We start from the raw sequence: 18,458 nt of genomic DNA, 5'->3' as shown, positions 1-18,458 counted from the left end.
AAGTGGGGAGAGGAGCAGATGGAGGGGGGAAGCAGACTCCCCACTGAGCAGGGAGTATGACGCGGCTCTCGATCCCAGAACCCTGAGATCACGACCTGAGCTGAAGGCAGACGCTTAATCGACTGAGCCACGCAGGCGCCCCTCTTCTGAAATTAAGATATCTTAAAAAGTTGAAATTTACACTAAGGCACAGGATTAAAAGATACACTTTTGCTTCCAAACACCTCATTAAACTTCACCAAATGAACTAAAATTAAAATGCTTGCCAATACCATTACTACCCCAACTTTGCCTTCTTTTAGATACTACTTTTAAGTCAGAAATACTTCTCCCTCTTCTAGGTCTTTTACTTTTTATCCCTCCATCCTTCCCTTTCCCTTTAGTCATTCAATACTCTATCCATTTTGGCCCAAACCTATTTAAACAATGCCCACTACTCTCTTCACTCCACACACATTCCTAGTTGTCTCTGTTCCATCCACCTGCAAAATGTCTCTATGGTCCTATGCAATGCCTCCAGTTTGAATGTGGCAATTACTTAAGCGATGGGCCTGAAGTTGACCCTATTATAAAGTACAGTTTGCTAACGGCACCGGTATAAAAAGTTTGTTCCATTCAACAGAATTTTCCAGTTAAAAATTATTTTGCTAATTAACAGTTATTTAAGCCTGTTAATCCAAGGACCCAAAAGACCTCTTATTGGGTCATCTTATTAACTCAACTCTAAAATTCTATCATTTTTCCCAAAACATTAAGTTTATATATGTATGTCCCCAAGATTTTATTGTACATTATGTATTAACCTCTGTATTAACTGCTTATATATTTAAACTTAAAAAACTAAAAACAAAACAAAAAACCCTCCTGTAAAGACTAGGGACAATGCTAACATATGGCAATTGTCACAGTGCTATACTCAAGTATATGAAAATCTTACACTGGTGACAAAATATATAGCCATCTCCCCTCACTAAAGAGTACAGACTGAAACAGAAATAGAACAAGTTAAAGATACTGCATGATGCCATGAAGTTTTAAGACAACTAAAACTAGATGTAGGTCCAAATTCGTTAAACTCCCCACCGACTGATAACTGGCATCAGAATCAGCTTGGGGAACTTCTGAAAAAAATAGTTTCTGGGACACATTTCCCAGTTTTCAACTTCAGAATTGTTCATGGGAGGACTAGAATTAGTCTCAGGTGTTTCTAGTGTACAACAGATTTAAGAATTACTGGCCCAGAGACACATTCCATTTTAAAATTAATCAGAAGTACCATAGCACAAGCCAATTAAAAAATATGCATGAGATGAGGGAGGACCCAATTCAGTAGCTTTTCACCCAGCCACTGAAGCTGACATAAACACTTTCGTTGGACTCCACAAATAAGTAGGATGCTCATTATAGCAGTTGATCGCACTGTTCTACCATCTCATTTCCCTGGTCCACAAAGTCGGTTCTAAATTGACGACTTACTGACTTTCATGGAGCAATCACAGTGAGGCTGCATGCTGCTTCTACCAAATCCACAAAGCCCCAAACACTTGTAACCCTCATGTATCTATACATCACTGAAACCAAAGTACCAAGAAATAATTATAGAAGATACACTGAGTTTCTAGTCTACACCGGGGAGGGTCATGATTAAGAATGGTCCTGAACCACAATAGGATTGCAATCCACAATTTGAAAAACAGAGCCAGTTCAACACTTTATAGGTAAGAAAACTCAAGTCTGTAGGTATGTCATTTCACGATCTCAATTAAATCTTTTGTGTGACCTTTCATTTACCAAATTCCCACCATGAAATCGTAACTCTTTACAACGTGACCCCAAACAACTTCCATCTCTAGGTTCTGCATTCTCTTATTGCAGGCTGGCTTCTACCAAAGGACCTAGAACAAGGCCACCAAACCTCTCATCTTACAAATCCCATTGCCAAAGAAAATAACCACACTTTCTCCTACAGAGTGCAAAAATTCCAAGACAATATAGATTAAGTAGATCACACATTACATATGCAACCAATAACACAGGAATGCCCATTCCAGCCTTAGGTAACCGGGAAGAAAAATAGATGGTTATAGTTAGATAACAGATAGATGTACACAAAAAAGTTTAAAACTTCTTATAGAAATTTCTCTTGGCTATAACAAATAATTTAAATTAGGCTCCTTATAGATAGGAATCACAACAAACAGCATTATTAATTTAACAATTCCTAAAGCTAGTGATTTTAGCTAAATACTTGTATATTAGAACCTTCTAAGGCTGCTAAAAGGCAAAATTATGTCAAAATTTGCAAATAGATTTTAAGTCAGACTTGAAAGCCAAGATGAGCAACTCCTTTTTCTAGTTATTACCTCTGACCAAGGCATAAGAATTCACTTAGACAAATAACTTTCATAACCTACCTAAAATTAGGCTAGTTCATAAATTATCTAAACTGTTCTTCCCTGCTGTGAGCAGCCCTTCATCTCTGACTGTAAAACTTAGAAAACTTTGGCATGCTCTAATGTTAGTTTCATAAGTTACTGAAAACCTCTATAAATTTAGCATCATTTCTCAAATCTGGATAGTCTTCTCATTCTGAATGCTTAAACATTTAGGTCATAAATTGAAATACCAGCAGAAAAAACTCATCTTTAGGCAGGTTGAACAGTTACCAATTGGCAAGAAACTGACAAAATTCAAACACTCAGAGTATCAAAACACTTCAAAGCTTTATGAACTTTGAATTTAGCACACTTTCCTAAATTTTAGTGGTTCCAACTACAGGAAAACCAGACTCTAAAGTTTGTGATGATTTAAATTAACTCAAAATTTTTGCAATTCCTGACATCAAAACTAGATTTATAGTTTTATTATGGTAACAAAGTTGTTACAGTGAGATCTATAAACATATACAGAATTATTATATTTAAATTCATATAGAACAATATTTACATTTTTAAGTTACACTTTTGAAATCAGAAGATGAAGTACAGCTTAAGTTTACAACAAAGAAAAGAAAAATACACAAAACAAAAACAGACAAAGTTAGCAGTAAAAATATAACTATCTGTTCTTGATACGTGGAAACTCTTTGTCAGAAAGCTACATCTTCTTAATCTGATTGTCCAAATCATTAAAATATGGATGATTCAGTGCCATTTTGCCAGAAATTCGTTTGGCAGGATCATAGACTAACATTTTCTGGGGGTGTGGGGGGGAGATAAAAAGCAAAAAAGGTTTTTATTTATTTAAGAAATGAACCATAAAAAAATTTTCCATAAAGCCTTAATTTCTCTACCAATAAGCCATAAGTTAATAATTTTAATAAAAAAAACAACTAAATGAACATTTCCATTAGTTCAATACCAAACCACATAAATGCCTCATCCTCCATACTTCACCCTCTAGCTCTAGAATAACTTATTCCTTAAATTACAGATATCTCAACAACCTCTTTTTGCTACAAATCATGCTTTAAGACACAAGCATTCAGAGATAGCTTTAAAACCAGGACATAAATTTAAGAAAGATATCTAGTTAATTATATTTACTTTGAGAATTAATGGCCATCTGAGTTATTTATAACATTGTTGAAATGGTGGCAATTAACTATAGTGGTTTCTAATGTAGCTTCCAGCAAGTTCCAAATAAAAACAAAACCAGAGCACAATGTGTTATAAACATAGTTAAAATGAGTCAGTAAATGAATTATAGTCAGACAATCTAGTATTAAAGTTTTAATTTACACATCACCAGAAAAGACTGTATAAAGTTTAATATTGATCTTAAATTTTATCTTAAACATTAATCTTAAAGAAAACCAAATCAATAAGCAGACTAGCTATACTTTTACTATCTAGTAACCCTCTGAGCTCTTATCATGTAACAAGCACTATATTAAGTGCTTGGCACATATGATGTTACTTAATCCTCACCACAAAAGCTAAGTACTGGTCCCATTTTACAATGAGGACACTGAGGCTCAAGGGTTAAGTAACTTGCCCAAGTTCTTAGAACTAAGGAGTTTAAATCTAAAATGAAGTCTGAGGATTTACAGCAGTGGTTCTCATCTGGGTGAGACTTTGCCTGTCAGGGGACATTTGACATGTCTGGAGACATTTTGGGTTGTCACAAGTGAGAGGAATATGACCCTGGTAGCTATGGGATGGAGGACTGGGATGCTGTTAAATATCTTGTAATGTACAGGACAGCCCCTAGTATCAAAACATGATCCAGTCCAAGAGGTCAATACCAGCTAGACTAAGGAACCATGATTTACAGTATTTGATTTTTGTTTCATTGACTGAAGTGAAATTCTTTGTGTTCAAGAATTACAGACGTTAAAAAAGACAGATTGGGCCCAGGATAAGGAACACTTTCTAAGTCAAATCAACAACTGATAATATAAAATATCTGAATGACAGATAAAGGACTTTGGACTTCACTGCAAGCAATTTGGAAATCTGAGCTGAATTTGGTAGCATAATGATTTATAAATTCTGAAAGGAGCCCAAAGACCAATTAGAAGCTTTACAGGATAATAGAGCAATATACATATTTTTTTTGTTCAGTAACCTACCCAAACCTTATTTTCTTCTGTCATTACATTAGCTGAGATTCATAAAAATTAGTTCTGTCTAAAAGCTCAATATTTAAATACTGTTCTAAAACAATTTTCTTAAAGCTTACCTTCTTAAAGGCCTACCTAGGACAATTTATTTTATCCTAATAGATTTTTTTGTCTTACTTTTAAAGAAAACAACTATTACTTGGGAATGACAATGTAGTAAAGGGGAAAGATTTTTAAGAACTACGTTAGTCCTTCTACTAACCTTTCTGATATACAAATGAGGCACAAAGTGAGAAATTCATGAGTTCATGCAGTAAAAGGCTTCAATAACTAAAAATATCAAGCAATAAGGAAAACACCTATGTCTCAGATAAACTAAAAAGTTGGAAACACCGAGATAAAAAGTTAGAAAGGAAGGCTACTACAAACCAGCTACTTAAAAACAATTAAGGCATATTAACCCTGGCCTCTCCTTCACAGAGCATCTGTAGCTACCTAACAGATTAAAAACTCAAACAAACAACAACTAATGCTAAAACCTCCTCTCAAAACCACTCGTGTTTCTTGGAATCTAAAATGGAGCTAGTAATACAATAAACATAACAGGCATAATAGTTATGTGCCTAGCTCAATATATGTTGGTTTTCTATTTCCCAGGTAAAGGAAATGAATTGAGCACATTCAGAATCAAAAATGCTGAAGTCAGTATAAAGGGTCTCCTTACCGAGAGCAGATCCAAGCCATTTTCATCCAAGTTTTTAACATGGGATGCCAGGCTTCCTGGTTTCCACTTGGGAAATGTATTCTTATAGTCCTGTAAAGATTCCACTTCTGGCCACACTTCATTATTGGGAGTGCCCAAAGCTCTAAAAGGGTATAGCAAAACAAGAAATTATTAGTTAAAGCATAAATATAATCTTAATATTACATACATGTTGCCTTCATTATTATTTCACTTGAAATTTTAAAGTTCTTTTAAGATTTTATTTATTTATTTGAGAGAGAGAATAAGATAGAGCATGAGAGGGGGGAGGGTCAGAGAGAGAAGCAGACTCCCTGCTGAGCAGGGAGCCCGATGAGGGACTTGATCCCGGGACTCCAGGATCATGACCTGAGCCAAAGGCAGTTGATTAACCAACTGAGCCACCCAGGCGCCCCTGAAATTTTAAAGTTCTTAAAAAGACAAAATACCTGAAAATTCTGAAGAGTTGATCGATTTCTGAATCCCCATGGAAAAGTGGTTTCTTGGTTGCTAATTCTGCAAATATGGTGCCTATACTCCAAATGTCAACTGGAGTCGAGTAGCGAGCTGACCCCAGCAATACTTCTGGCGATCTATACCAGAGTGTTACCACCTATTACAAAGCAAATTTTTACACTGAATAAATGCAGTGCATTAAATTACTAAATATACACTTTTACATTTCAGTAGGACTGTCCTTTAAAAGGTTCCATGGTTGCCTCTGATAATATTGCTTGAAAGTCAACTAACTATACACAAAATAGTAAATGGAAGATAAATATTTCATTTGTAAGTTCTATTCACGAGGGGGTTAAAAAAAAACAAAACAAACATCAGATAAAAGCATACCAGCTCTTTTCTTGCTTTTCAAATCATTAAAGTCCAAGAATCAAAACAGTCAAGACAGCATTCACTTAAAAAAAAAAAAAAGCCACTGATAATGGATTTGGGTGTGACACTGTACAATGCACGTACATACACTGCTTACATGCTAAAAACATGAGCAAGTCAAATAAGTTTATTAGTGGTCAGAGCTGATCTACTATTTTAGTATCTATAATTTATCACGATGGTAAAAATATCATCTCTAACTTAATGAGGTCAGTAGCAACTGTTTAAGCCAATGGGAACCAAATAATCTTTACTTTTTTATACAGCCATAGGAAAAATGATGAAAATAAGCCAATACATCTAACCAAATGAACAATGTTATAAGTTTTGATTTGGAGATAGTCTTTGGGCTCAGGGATAGACAATGCCACAGAAAACCATCTTCCAGAAGTCCTTTACTATAGAAGTCAACACTCCCTTTCCCTCTGGAAGTAACAAATGAAATGCCAAGTCATCTGTGGAACATGGACAAAACTTGTTATATTCAGTAGTTTCTAAATATGTCTGAAACAGTAACCCATAAGCAACAAAACCTCTCTTTTACCAATTTGACTGTGTACCAGAGAGGATCCAATCAGGAGTCAGAAACTACACGGTGATCTGCTTGGGGAAAGTTTACTAAGAAGGATTATTAAACAAAAGAGGGTTAGAAAAAGAGACTAACTAATAAGGAATAACTCTTAGAACTGTAGCAAGGAAAACCCCTTCCTCCGGCAGTGCCTCTCCCCACACCTGCTACAGCCATCACGCTTGTGGGCAAAGAAAGAATATTTAAAGGCCCCGTTAGATTTTCACATAGCATGCAATGAAGAGTGAGTCTGGAGCTGAGAGGCAATAAATTCATGCTGGCAGGATGGAAATCTTTCTTACTGAGTGTTTGACTTAATGAACAAATACAGAAAACAAACCAGCAATCACAATTACTCAAAAGCACCAAAAAACACTATTCTACATACCTCATGTGTGTATACTCTAATAGGTATTCCAAAAGCTCTGGCAAGGCCAAAATCAGCCAGTTTAATTGTTCCTTTGTCATCAATCAATAGATTTTGAGGTTTTAAGTCTCTGTGCAGAACTCTTCTGGAGTGGCAAAACACAATCCCTTGTAGGATTTGGTACAAATAACTCTGGAAGAAGGAAATTAGTTAGAAACTTAACTGTCCCACATAATGATTTTCTAAATAATCTTGGTGGGTTTGTTTCTAAGATATAAGAAATTATAATGCAGGGAAATAATTTAACGACCACAAAAGCTTTCAGGCATTTGAGACTAACAAGCAGCATTTGGGGGTGGGAAGCCCACTGATATACAGTATCATGTTTGTATACCTGAGACAAAGATATTTCCCTTAAGGACACATCCATATCCATATGAACTCATTTAGTCTTCTACTATTTTTTGTATCCAATTCTTAAGTTCTGTACAGTTTTTTATTTTAAAAATTTTACTTATTTACTTGAGAGAGAGAGAAAGTGAGAGACAGAGCACAAGTGGAGGGGGAGGGGCAGACGGAGAGGGAGCAGCCAACTCCCCACTGAGCAGGGAGCTGGACACGGGGCTCAATCCCAGGACCCGGAGCCGAAGGCAGATGCTTAACCACTGAGCCACCGGGGTGCCCCACAGATAGTTTTTTAAACTTTAGTCTATATATTTATAGCAATTCTTTTTATTTTGAATAAGGTTGGTCCATTTCTATTTCTTATCATTACGTATTAATTTCTTCTTTGGAAACACTAGTCATAGATTCCAAAAGAAATAACAAACAGGATATTATGATTATATATTTAAATAAAGATAATTATCATAACATACTATTTATTAGTTCAGAGAAAAATATTGTATAAGACAGGTGTTGCCAGACAATGTAATTGTCATTTGAAGCAACATGGGTATTACAGAAATATAAAGTACACATAGTAATAGTATTGACTTATAAAGTTCAAAATTACAAATACATAAAATCAACTGTTAGAAAAACAAAAAAAAAAAGACTGAATTGACTGGGGCGTCTGGCTGGCCCAGTCAGAACAGAGTGCGACTCTTGAGTCTGAGCCCCATATTGGGCGTAGAGATTACTTACAATAATATTTTTAAAAAAGAATTACGTATAGGCTGTTTATAAATAGCTAAAAATGAAAAATTATTAAATGAGATACAAAATGATAATATGCTTTTTTCACATAATGGACTGATAAAATATTTACAAGATTGATAGAAGTAGGTGCTAAAAAAAATAACTGTCACACACCACGATGAGTAAAGTGCTACCATTGTTTAGAGGGCAACTGGCATTATCAAGATTTTAAATGTAAATGAACATCTTCAACTCACTGATTAAAGCTATAAGAATTTATTCTAGGGGCACCTGGGTGGCTCAGTCAGTTAAGCATCCAACTCTTGGTTGCAGCTCAGGTCAAGATCTCAGGGTTGTGAGACTGAGCCCCAAGTCCAGCTCCGCATACAGCATGGAGTCTGCTTGTCCCTTTCCCTCTGCTCCTCCCCACCACTCTCGTGCACTCGCTGGTACTCTATCAAATAAATAAAATCTAAAAAAAAAAAAAAAAAATAGGATTTATTCTATAAAGTTGCAAATGACCACAAATAAACATAAGGATTCACTGGGGCATGGTTCATGAGAGCATAAATCACCGAGTTGGAATACAACTTCAATGTCTATCAGTATGGAATTGGTTTAAATAATTAGATCAGGGGTGCCTGGGTGACTCAGTCAGTTAAGCGTCTGCCTTTGGCTCAGGGCTCAAGTCATGATCTCAGGGTCCTGGGATTGAGCCCTGCTTTGGGGGAGGGGGAGGTGGTCCCTGCTCAGCAAGGAGTCTGCTTCTCCCTCTCCCTCTGCCCCTACCCCCTGCTCGTTCTCACTCTCAAATAAATAAATAAATAAAATCTTTAAAAATAAATAATTAGATCAAACATTTAGATAGATGGGCAACCTATGCTGAATGTCTCACAGAAAAAGGGTTTTACCGTTCTGTAAAACAGTGTATGTGTATATACAAAGTTGACATACAAGCATCTGTAAGACTACTAAAAAACTAACAATGGCTACCTACCCCTGAGGAGTGGTTTGGTATTGGTACAGTTAAAGGAAAGACACATCTACTTTATAGACTACAATGCTTTTAAAAAAAATTATACATTTATAATTTAACTGAAATATAATGTCAACAATAAATTAAAACATTCAAAACTAGAATAAAATAAAACCACTTGCTGTCATTACCCTACCAAGCTTGTTACATTGTTTTACACACAGCTGACTGCCAAATAAAGACCAAAATATCCTAGTTTCCAACAACGGAATACATACTTAATGGTTTTATGTTATCCCAGGCACTGCTTTTCACTTTATAACTAGAAGCACTATCTACTAATAAAAAGGGTAACTTTAATCTATACACTGTGGAAGAAAAATATTCTTTTCTTCCTCTTTCTACTAACATTTTTTCTAAGCATATTCCCCCAAAATACAGAACTTCTAGAGTAGACCCTTTACACTCAGAGGATAAATACTAATAAAATTAAGTAAGATAAATACTAATAAATTTAGTAAGTGGATAAATACTAATAAAATTAAATAAGTTTCTTACCTTAACAAGTGAAGAATCCATGAACTGACCAGGAGGGATGGAATCTAAGTATTTCTTGAGATCCATGGAAAGGAATTCAAAGATGAGATATAACCTGGCATCTTGCATAAGCACATCTTGAAGACTAGAGAATAAAATAATCATGTGGAAAAAAAAATCTACCAAACACTTTTGACCTCTCACAAAATAAAACTTCCATAAATTTAACAATGGCTATCACAGAAAGTGAGACTATAAGAAATTTTCTATAACAAAAAATACATAGGTTGGGGAAAGAAAAGATGGTAGCTTCCCTAGTAGTGAAAACCTTTAGTACTAAACTAGAATTTGAGAAAGGACATTCAGGGCAGCAAATGAAAATTAAGTCATATTATGCTGAAGGTGCTAACTATTAAATCACTTATATTTCAAAAGAACATTTCTTTTAAAAAAAAGACATTTAGAACGTTTTTAGGTTGACTGTTGCTCAGAGCTTGTCTTTTCAATGAAGTAAATTATAGAAATAAATTTTAAAATTTACTAGGAACCCTTAACAGTTGCTCACTATTTCCAGCCCCAGAAAAATGCAATTAAACCCTAACTTGGACTATTAGGAAACAAATCCCCAAACACCAATCCAAATACTTAAAGAAAAAAATTTTTTTTCATCTGACCTAGCTACCTGTCTTAGGACTCTGACTAAGGGGTCTTCAAGGACCAGAGCTCAGATTGGTATAGGTGATAAAGGTCTGTGAAATAGGATTTCCTTTTCTCCCTTGGCCAGTTTACCTTGATTTTCCAGCCCCCAACACAAATCTCTTACTACCAAGCTCCTCTAACTCTGTTCCTGCTTTAAGCCTATTCTTCCTATGCCTGGCATTCCCACTGAACAAAAATAGTAGGGTTCTATTCCGCTCAGCAAAGTTAGACCAGATATTAAGCAAATGTAAAAATTTCCACATTGAAATTCACATTTGAAATAGTATGCGGAAAATGGTTTAAATTCAGATATACCATACCTGACTATATTTGGATGACGAAGTTCTTTTAATAGAGAAATTTCCCGAATTGCAGTACTAGGAACCCCTTCCTCTTCACTTTCTAGTCTGATTTTCTTCATGGCTACCACTTGACCTGTAGTTTTGTGTCTACCCTTATACACAACTCCATAGGTACCTGAAACAGACAAAGTAAATGTCTACTATATGAAACCCTCCACAAACTAAGATTTTAAAAAATGACTGATGCCATTAAGTGTCACATGATAGAAATGTCTACTGTGACCAGATAGGAAGTGTCTTACTCATAATTATACCCTCATCACTTCCAAAAAGAAACTGAGGCTAACTACAAGCTATCATGTCTATAGTTTAGAAATAAAATTTATGTAGTTCACAATTTTCCCATACATTTAAATTACCAATAATTTCCCAGCACATTTTAGAGAAGAAAAGAAAATGAATCCTTTGCCGATTGAGATTTATCTCCTTTCAAATATCCCACCCAACAATAAAGCAGGCATAAAATATAGGGTGAAGATGATTTGGGCTGAGGAATTATTAATAGGAGTCACTGTGACACTTTCAGAAAACTGTAGAGAGTTTTATGCATTTCAAATAGAAAAAATGGAGCTAAAATATTTTACCAAATATTTGGGAAATATTTAGCAAATTTAGTAAATTTAATAAAGTTCAAAATATCTACTATATAGTATGAAAGCCTCACACCCATTTGGAAGTTAACAAGAACACAGATTCTGATATATAAGCTTCAGATAATGAGCAACAATGTCAGTATAAGAAATCTTGGGCAGGAGGAGGGTGGATACAGAGAACAGAAGCGGCAATATTAAGGGAGATGAACTAGTTTAAAAAGTTCATATACAATGGGATGCCTGGGTGACTCAGTCGGTTTAGGTCTGTCTTCAGCTCAGGTCATGACCCCAGAACCCTGGGATCAAGTCCAGCATTGGGCTCCTTGCTCAGCGGGGAGCCTGCTTCTCCTTCTGCCTGCCACCCGCCCTCTGCTTGTATGCTCACTCTTGCCCCCCCCCAAAAATAAATATGCATAAATCTTAAATTTAAAAAAATTCATATACAGGATACATTTAGTCCCAGATATAACTGCTCCTTTTCTTTTTTTTTTTTTAAGATTTTTATTTATTTGACAGAGAGAGACACAGTGAGAGAAGGAACGAACAAGCAGGGGGAGTGGGAGAGGGCGAAGCAGGCTTCCCGTAGAGCAGGGAGCCCAATGCGGGGCTCGATCCCAGAACCCTGGGATCATGACCTAAGCCAAAGGCAGATGCTTAACGACTGAGCCACCCAGGTGCCCCGAGATAAGTGCTTTTTAAAACTGTGGTTGGAGGGGTGCCTAGCTGGCTCAGTAGGCAGAGCATGACCTTGATCTCAGGGTCGTGGGGTTAAGCCCCATGTTGGGTGTGGAGTCTACTTAAAAACTAAATATAATCTTTATAAATAAACAGATAAATAAAAATTTTAAATTCAGGTTGGAAAATATAGGGAGATCTTGAACTTCTTGACTACATAAAATTCTGAATAACCTGCTATTTCTCTGTACAACGGTTTAACTTCAAAAGTGATTAGAGTCCATTTTTCTAAGGAGATCTATAGTTTTATCAGTTTCTCCAAAGGTAGCAATATTTCAAAAAAGGCTAAGAACTACTATCAAATTATCTCCTGGCTTAATTAGAATATTAAGGATGGTTTGGTGATGTTACATAAACTTTGTTCTAATTTTGTTTTAAACAGAGAAATTCTATACAATAGTCTGCCTTCCTAAATACTGGTATGATTTTAAAGACATAATTGACCGAAGAGCCTAAAATTTTACATTATTTTGACTAAATTTGGGTTAAGTGTGACTTTTGGATAACCAAAGTTATTCCAGATTTAAAAAACCCTGAGATTATGCTAAGTGAAATAAGTCAAGCAGAGAAAGTCAATTATCATATGGTTTCACTTATTTGTGGAACATAAGGAATAACATGGAGGACATTAGGAGAAGGAAGGGAAAAATGGGCGGGGGGAATTGGAGGGAGAGATGAACCATGAGAGACTATGGACTCTGAGAAACAAACAGGGTTTTAGAGGGGAGGGGGGAGGGGGGATTGGTTAGCCCGGTGATGGGTATTAAGGAGAGCACGTACTGCCTGGAGCACTGGGTGTTATACGAAAACAATGGATCGTGGATCACTACATCAAAAACTAATGATGTATTCTATGGTGACTAACATAACATAATAAAATTAAAAAAAAAAAAAAAAAACACAAAACCCTGATTTTATTGATCTTCACAACCATCCTTAAAAATAACCTTCTGTTCAATTAAAGTCTGTCCATTTTTTGGATATAAATTATTCTTGCATCAAAAAACACAAAAGTAGGTAAGTCAGTAGCACAATTACCTGGCACACTGTTAAAGCAAATTCAAGATTCGTCAATTGCATAATAAGCAGTTAATGGTAAATTCAGAACTAATTTTTTCCCCTACTATTTCTCTCTCTCCTGTACAATCTCATCTGGGCCTAAAATTTACTCATAACAATTAACTAACTTATATCTAACCCTTAGTATTTATTCAATTTTAGACATCACAATGCTCTATGTCTCTCTTCTGACTCTATGAACCATTACCACTCTTATAACTACTAGTACAGAGCTCTAGTTAAACAAAGCAGAATGATTCTGCTGGTTAAGCACCAAAAATTATTTATGAAATGCATAATATATACTCTGAAATGAACTACACATTATTATATTTTTTAAAAAGATTTTATTTATTTGACAGAGAGAGCACAAGCAGGGGAAGCGGCAGGCAGAGGGAGAGGGAGAAGCAGGCTCCCTGCTGAGCAGGAACCCAGATGTGGGACTCATGATCCCAGGACGCTGGGATCGTGACCTGAGCCAAAAGCAGATGCTTAACCAAATGAGCCACCCAACCACCCTGAACTACACATTATTAAATTAAAAAAATAATGTTAGTTATGGTCAGGTTCTGGAGACTCTAAATGGTAAGCACAAAAACTTTAATCAAATGTTTATTGAGTGAATAAAGGCCAAGTTAGGTCCCACATCATGGATATAGCTACTCTCTATGATCCAAAAAGACGTTTTCTTATAACAGAATGTGACAACACTCAGATCTTTGTAATTCAGAAGAAACCAGAGAACACCTTTGTAATAACTAAAACAAGAAAAGTCTAGATGTATTTAAGAAATGAATCAAGTTGTCAAAAAACTCAAGTGTCAAGGTGGAAAAGTCAGGATGACTATTCTAAATTAGAAAAAGATTAAGGAGACATTAGCCACCAAATGAAATGCATGACATTGGCTAGTTCTTCAGAAGATACATACAGAAGTATTTAGTAGTAAAGCACATCTCTACAACTTACTTTACATGGGTCAAAAGAAAAAAAATGCTAAAAACACACACAGATAATAAAGTAAATGTGACAAAATTAACATCTTGGTAAAAGGTATTACAGGTTCATTGAATTTATCTTTCAACTTCTCTATGTTTGGAAATAAAATAAAGTTGAGGGAAAGAAATTTAACTTCTCAAATTGTTACTTTAATGCTAGTAGAATTTGACCAGGTATCTGGCAAACCAAAAGAAAATACTGTGTGAAAGGTATCATCTAGGCCTTAAATTATTCATACAATTTATTTTTTCAAAAGCGTGTCCACCACAAAATCCAAAACAGCCAGGCACTGGAGTAGTCAAGACAATACAAACCAGAAAAAGAAACAGAGGAAAACACACAAAGGAAAATAGATAATGTTATTATCAAATATTTTAATATCTCCAATAGTGCTAGACACTACTGCCAAGCCCTGTTCAAACACTTATGAACAAGACAAAATCCCAAACTTCATAAAGCTTACTTACAATGTAGTAAGGAAAAAGGATATTAAGGATAACAAAAAGGGAACTACAAAATGCACTTGGACTAGAACAATGAGATGAAAGTGAAGGCAGCAGAGAGTGGCTTTCAAGGTGAAAGAACAGCCATTGCCAAAAGCCCAGGGGTTAGTGAATTGGGAATATGAGGACGTCATGTAGTAGAATGGAATCTTTTAACTCCAGGAAATAAGACTACATTTGCAATTATACTCTTTACTGCTTGTATTTCAATTAGAGTACCTCTTCCCAAGAGTCAAATCTGTAGTCTCCTGCATGTTAGGAGTTCCAGAGTTTTAAAGAAAAACACATTTACACTTTAAGAATAACTTTTTGTTCCAAACTAAAAATCAGCACTCATTTAATCCTCTGGGGATTAAGAAAAACTCAAAGCAGAAGACAGTAGATATTTTCTTATTTTCAACTCAGAGACAAAATTAGCTTAGTTGAGCGGGTATTACAAAGTATTTAAGTGATTTTTAAAAATATCATATAATATTTGTAAGTTAAAAAAAAGAATAGATCTCTAAACCAATCACCACCTAAACTTATCATTACTATCTCACTAAATTCTTTCCAGTACTCCGCCCCTGGATTTTTAGTAGTATTCCTTATACAAATACGGTTTTGGAACACACTAAAAATATACTAGTTGGAAATGTTCCTCAAACAGAACCTATCTAAATTGGACTCTAATAGCAAATTACTTTGTACAAGTTGTACCATTTGTTCCTAGAGTGTAGAATGTAAATACCAACTTAATAGAAACTTAGATATTCTGTTGGAAAAAAAGGCAAAGGGATATTTTTACTCTTCCATTTATGCCACATAAACATTCTTTAAAAACTTTAAGTACCACAGAAAGGAAATGAATGATTATATACAAGAGTTATTTGTTTTAGATTTGCTTAAACATGTACACGTAACAGGTCATTTAAATCTAAGGAAACTAAATAGAAAATTTATTTAAATTGCTTTAATAGTCTATTGTACTAATTTACAAAGTTTAGGTAAAAATACTGATCTTAAAAATAATTGTATGAGACTAAAAGTACAGTATTAAACTTAACATAATTCTACTGCCCTAACCTCTCCCCACCAACACACATACAAGGTATCAATAGTCTTCTCAAAATACTAATATTGGTTTAAGTGTTTAGTATTTTAAAATGTAAGACTATTAGGGGGATGGAGAGGGTAGACAGGGAATCATATCAGAATAATTTCAATTTTCTTAAAATCTGAATATTTTACAAGTTACCATGTAAAGAACATATAATTAATGCACATTAGCACAGGATACCTTAAAGATTGGATTTTAATAAATATTTACATGTTTTCATGTCCCAGATTTACAGCATTACTAAATCATTTTTTAAAAACTTTATTATTAAAACCACTCACCTTCTCCAATTTTCTCTATTTTGGTATAATCTTCCATAGTTAATCAGCAGATTTGGTAGATCCTAAAATGAGAGGAAAAGCTGATTTGATCTCATGCCACTAACTCAAAAGGTGGTTTTAAGTTTTTAATGAGATACAACATGTAAAGCATTTTCCAGTGTCTAGTGCAGTATTAATTTTCCATAAATATTAGTTATGTTAAAACAACACTTACAAAGGAAAGGAGTTCTGCAATAAGATTTTTCCATCTTTGTTAGCTCTTAAAACACTAGATTTGTATATCTTAACCAGCGTAATATTTAGCTTCTTCCAGTCAAATTAACCCTCAAATTCAGCTATCAACTTATCTATCCCTTCCAAACAAAAACCAGAAGTATGTTTTCTTTATGTAATACTTCTAAGGAGCACCAATGTGTGTCAGTTATACCCAAACACTTCCACAAATAATGTTATTTGACTTAATTTGTACTTTACATTTTTTTTGAAAATTCAAAAGGAAAAATACTTAAAGACACAAACAGAGAGCTAATGTGGCCACACTGCTCACCCATTAGCAAGATTGCTCAAATGTCAGTTGAAATGCTGACAAGGAGACATTCAAGACTTCCTCAGCTGAGAAGTTTGCCACTGAAACATCTTCAGAAGCCCAAGCATAATTACTCTGATTTTCTAACACACTCATCACTAAAATCATATATGAAGGTCACTGAGTAATTGACACTTAAGTTCTATTTCTCACAGTCATCTTCAAAATCATTCCAGAAGTAGAGACAAATCTTTTTAAATGAACAAAATTGCACTACACTGGCCATGAGTGCCAATCTTAAATATTTTTTATTTTAATTTTACAAAACGGCAATAATTAGGATAATCACCTTTTTCTACAATATCCAGATTTACTATGCCTAAAGAACAATAAAATTGTTGAGCTCACTTTGAACAATAAATTTCAAAGCTGGGTTTCATTACCCTCTCTCCATTTTCCTGTTCTAACAATTTAATATAAAGGATGAAGCTTTAAAATGCCTTTTGAATGCCTTCTGAGGCTCTGTACTACTAGCAGCAGTATGTAAAACACCAACAGCTTCATCTCCTATGTAGAGACCTCCAGGTCTTTAAAGGAAGCAAGACGTGCACATCGGTAACCCTAGTATTAAACAAAAATTAAGGGATACTAAAACACACATATACGTATCTCTCGGCATTTCTTAGCTTTCCACCTTGCATAGTATATAACAGTCACCAAGCATAAAATAAAAACGAAAAAATCCAGATTCCCTCTGGTTCTATCCTTGGCCAGGTGTTCTTAAAAGCTCTGGGAGCACAAGGGCCTTGGGCACGGAGGGAAGTCCGAGAAGGCCCACAAGTCAGTTCATCCGATCGGTGTTCCGGGACGGCCTGGCTTTGGGAACCGGCGTGGGTACCTGACCCAGGTGCGGTCTGGCTTTCCACCCCCGGAGGCTAGAGCAGAGCGCACGCGGGACCGGCCGGAACCGCAGGGCCTAGGACGGAGCCTGGAAATCCGCGTCGTCGAACCAGTGCAAGGGTTTGGCTTCACGCAGGACCCGAAAATCTCCTCAGCCAGGTCGGCGGCCTCTTCGCGAGAACTGCCCACCGCGACCCCAGACTGCAACTCCGAGGCCAGGGCAGCCCCTGCCCTCCCCGCGGTATGCCCGCCGGGTCTGGGCTCCCGCGAGCCTTCCTGGAAAGCCGGGCCCCGGCGTCGCTCACACGCCCAGGCCCCCGGGGCCCGAGTGAAGGCGCGGCCTAGCTTCCAGAGGCCCGGCCCCGCGCAGACCCCTGCTGCCCAGTCCGGCCTCCTAATACCACCCGGTTCCTCAATACTCCTTCTCCGGGGTCTCCGAGCCGGCCCCCGCCGAGTGGACGCCCCGTAGGCATGACCCTGACCTCAGCAACTCTACCCGGCTTATTATCCCGCGACGAAAGCGGCGGCGGCTACCACGTCGGCGTCGCTCTTGCCTCAACTTCCAAGAGCCAGCTTTGCAGCTAAGTGCGAGCTGTTTCAAACTCACCGCGCTAAAGGGTCCGGGGCCCACCAATCAGGTAGTCCGTAGACTTTCAAAGGAGCCAATCGGAGCCCAGCGACGCTTGGGGCTGGGCTTCCCGGGTGGCTAAAGCGCGAAAGAGAGTGGAAACGGCGGCTGGAGAAAAAGCAAGAGGGCGGGCGCCAACTGAGTCTGAGCGCAGGCGCTTTCTTTCATCGCAGGAGAGCGTCGTCCTACTGTTTCTGGTCGTCGGAAATCTACTGTTCGCCATGGGTCGGGTTTTTCCCCTTCCAGTATTGACACAATTAAAACTTACTGCACTCAAAGATCTCTCATCACA

The 18,458-nt window shown here is 36.5% G+C and overlaps 1 protein-coding gene across 4 annotated transcripts; it reads right to left on the bottom strand.

Moving 5' to 3' along the window:
* Window positions 1-2,351: 2,351 nt before the first annotated feature.
* CDK1 (cyclin dependent kinase 1) lies at window positions 2,352-18,270 on the bottom strand. Of its 4 annotated transcripts, none has more exons than XM_032423805.1 (8): window positions 18,146-18,270; window positions 16,113-16,174; window positions 10,805-10,961; window positions 9,807-9,930; window positions 7,154-7,324; window positions 5,756-5,919; window positions 5,289-5,430; window positions 2,352-3,195 (listed from the first exon to the last, which is right to left on the bottom strand). In XM_032423805.1, the coding sequence occupies exons 2-8, from the start codon at window positions 16,147-16,149 to the stop codon at window positions 3,097-3,099; spliced, it is 894 nt and encodes a 297-aa protein (XP_032279696.1). In that variant the 5' UTR covers window positions 16,150-16,174; window positions 18,146-18,270; the 3' UTR covers window positions 2,352-3,096. The 4 variants fall into 4 exon arrangements, with proteins under 4 accessions (XP_032279696.1, XP_032279697.1, XP_032279695.1 ...); XM_032423806.1 differs by lacking the exon at window positions 18,146-18,270 and adding an exon at window positions 16,660-16,714; XM_032423804.1 differs by lacking the exon at window positions 18,146-18,270 and adding an exon at window positions 18,021-18,141 and having other exon boundaries at window positions 2,646-3,195.
* Between the last annotated feature and the right edge of the window lie 188 nt (window positions 18,271-18,458).

The sequence above is a fragment of the Phoca vitulina genome, unplaced genomic scaffold (assembly GCF_004348235.1).
Source record: "Phoca vitulina isolate PV1807 unplaced genomic scaffold, GSC_HSeal_1.0 scaffold29, whole genome shotgun sequence".
In the NCBI taxonomy this organism is placed as follows: Eukaryota; Metazoa; Chordata; class Mammalia; order Carnivora; family Phocidae; genus Phoca; species Phoca vitulina.
The sequence above is the reverse complement of the archived record's forward strand: the minus strand, read 5'-3'. Positions and strand labels throughout refer to the sequence as shown.

Excerpts from the sequence above, each read along its gene's own strand:
- CDK1 (XM_032423805.1), bottom strand. The coding sequence starts at position 16,149 with ATGGAAGATTATACCAAAATAGAGAAAATTGGAGAAG. Across the intron at positions 5,920-7,153 it reads TTAGAGTATACACACATGAG|GTGGTAACACTCTGGTATAG; the intron begins GTATGTAGAATA and ends GCTTTGTAATAG. Across the intron at positions 5,431-5,755 it reads CAACTCTTCAGAATTTTCAG|AGCTTTGGGCACTCCCAATA; the intron begins GTATTTTGTCTT and ends ATACCCTTTTAG.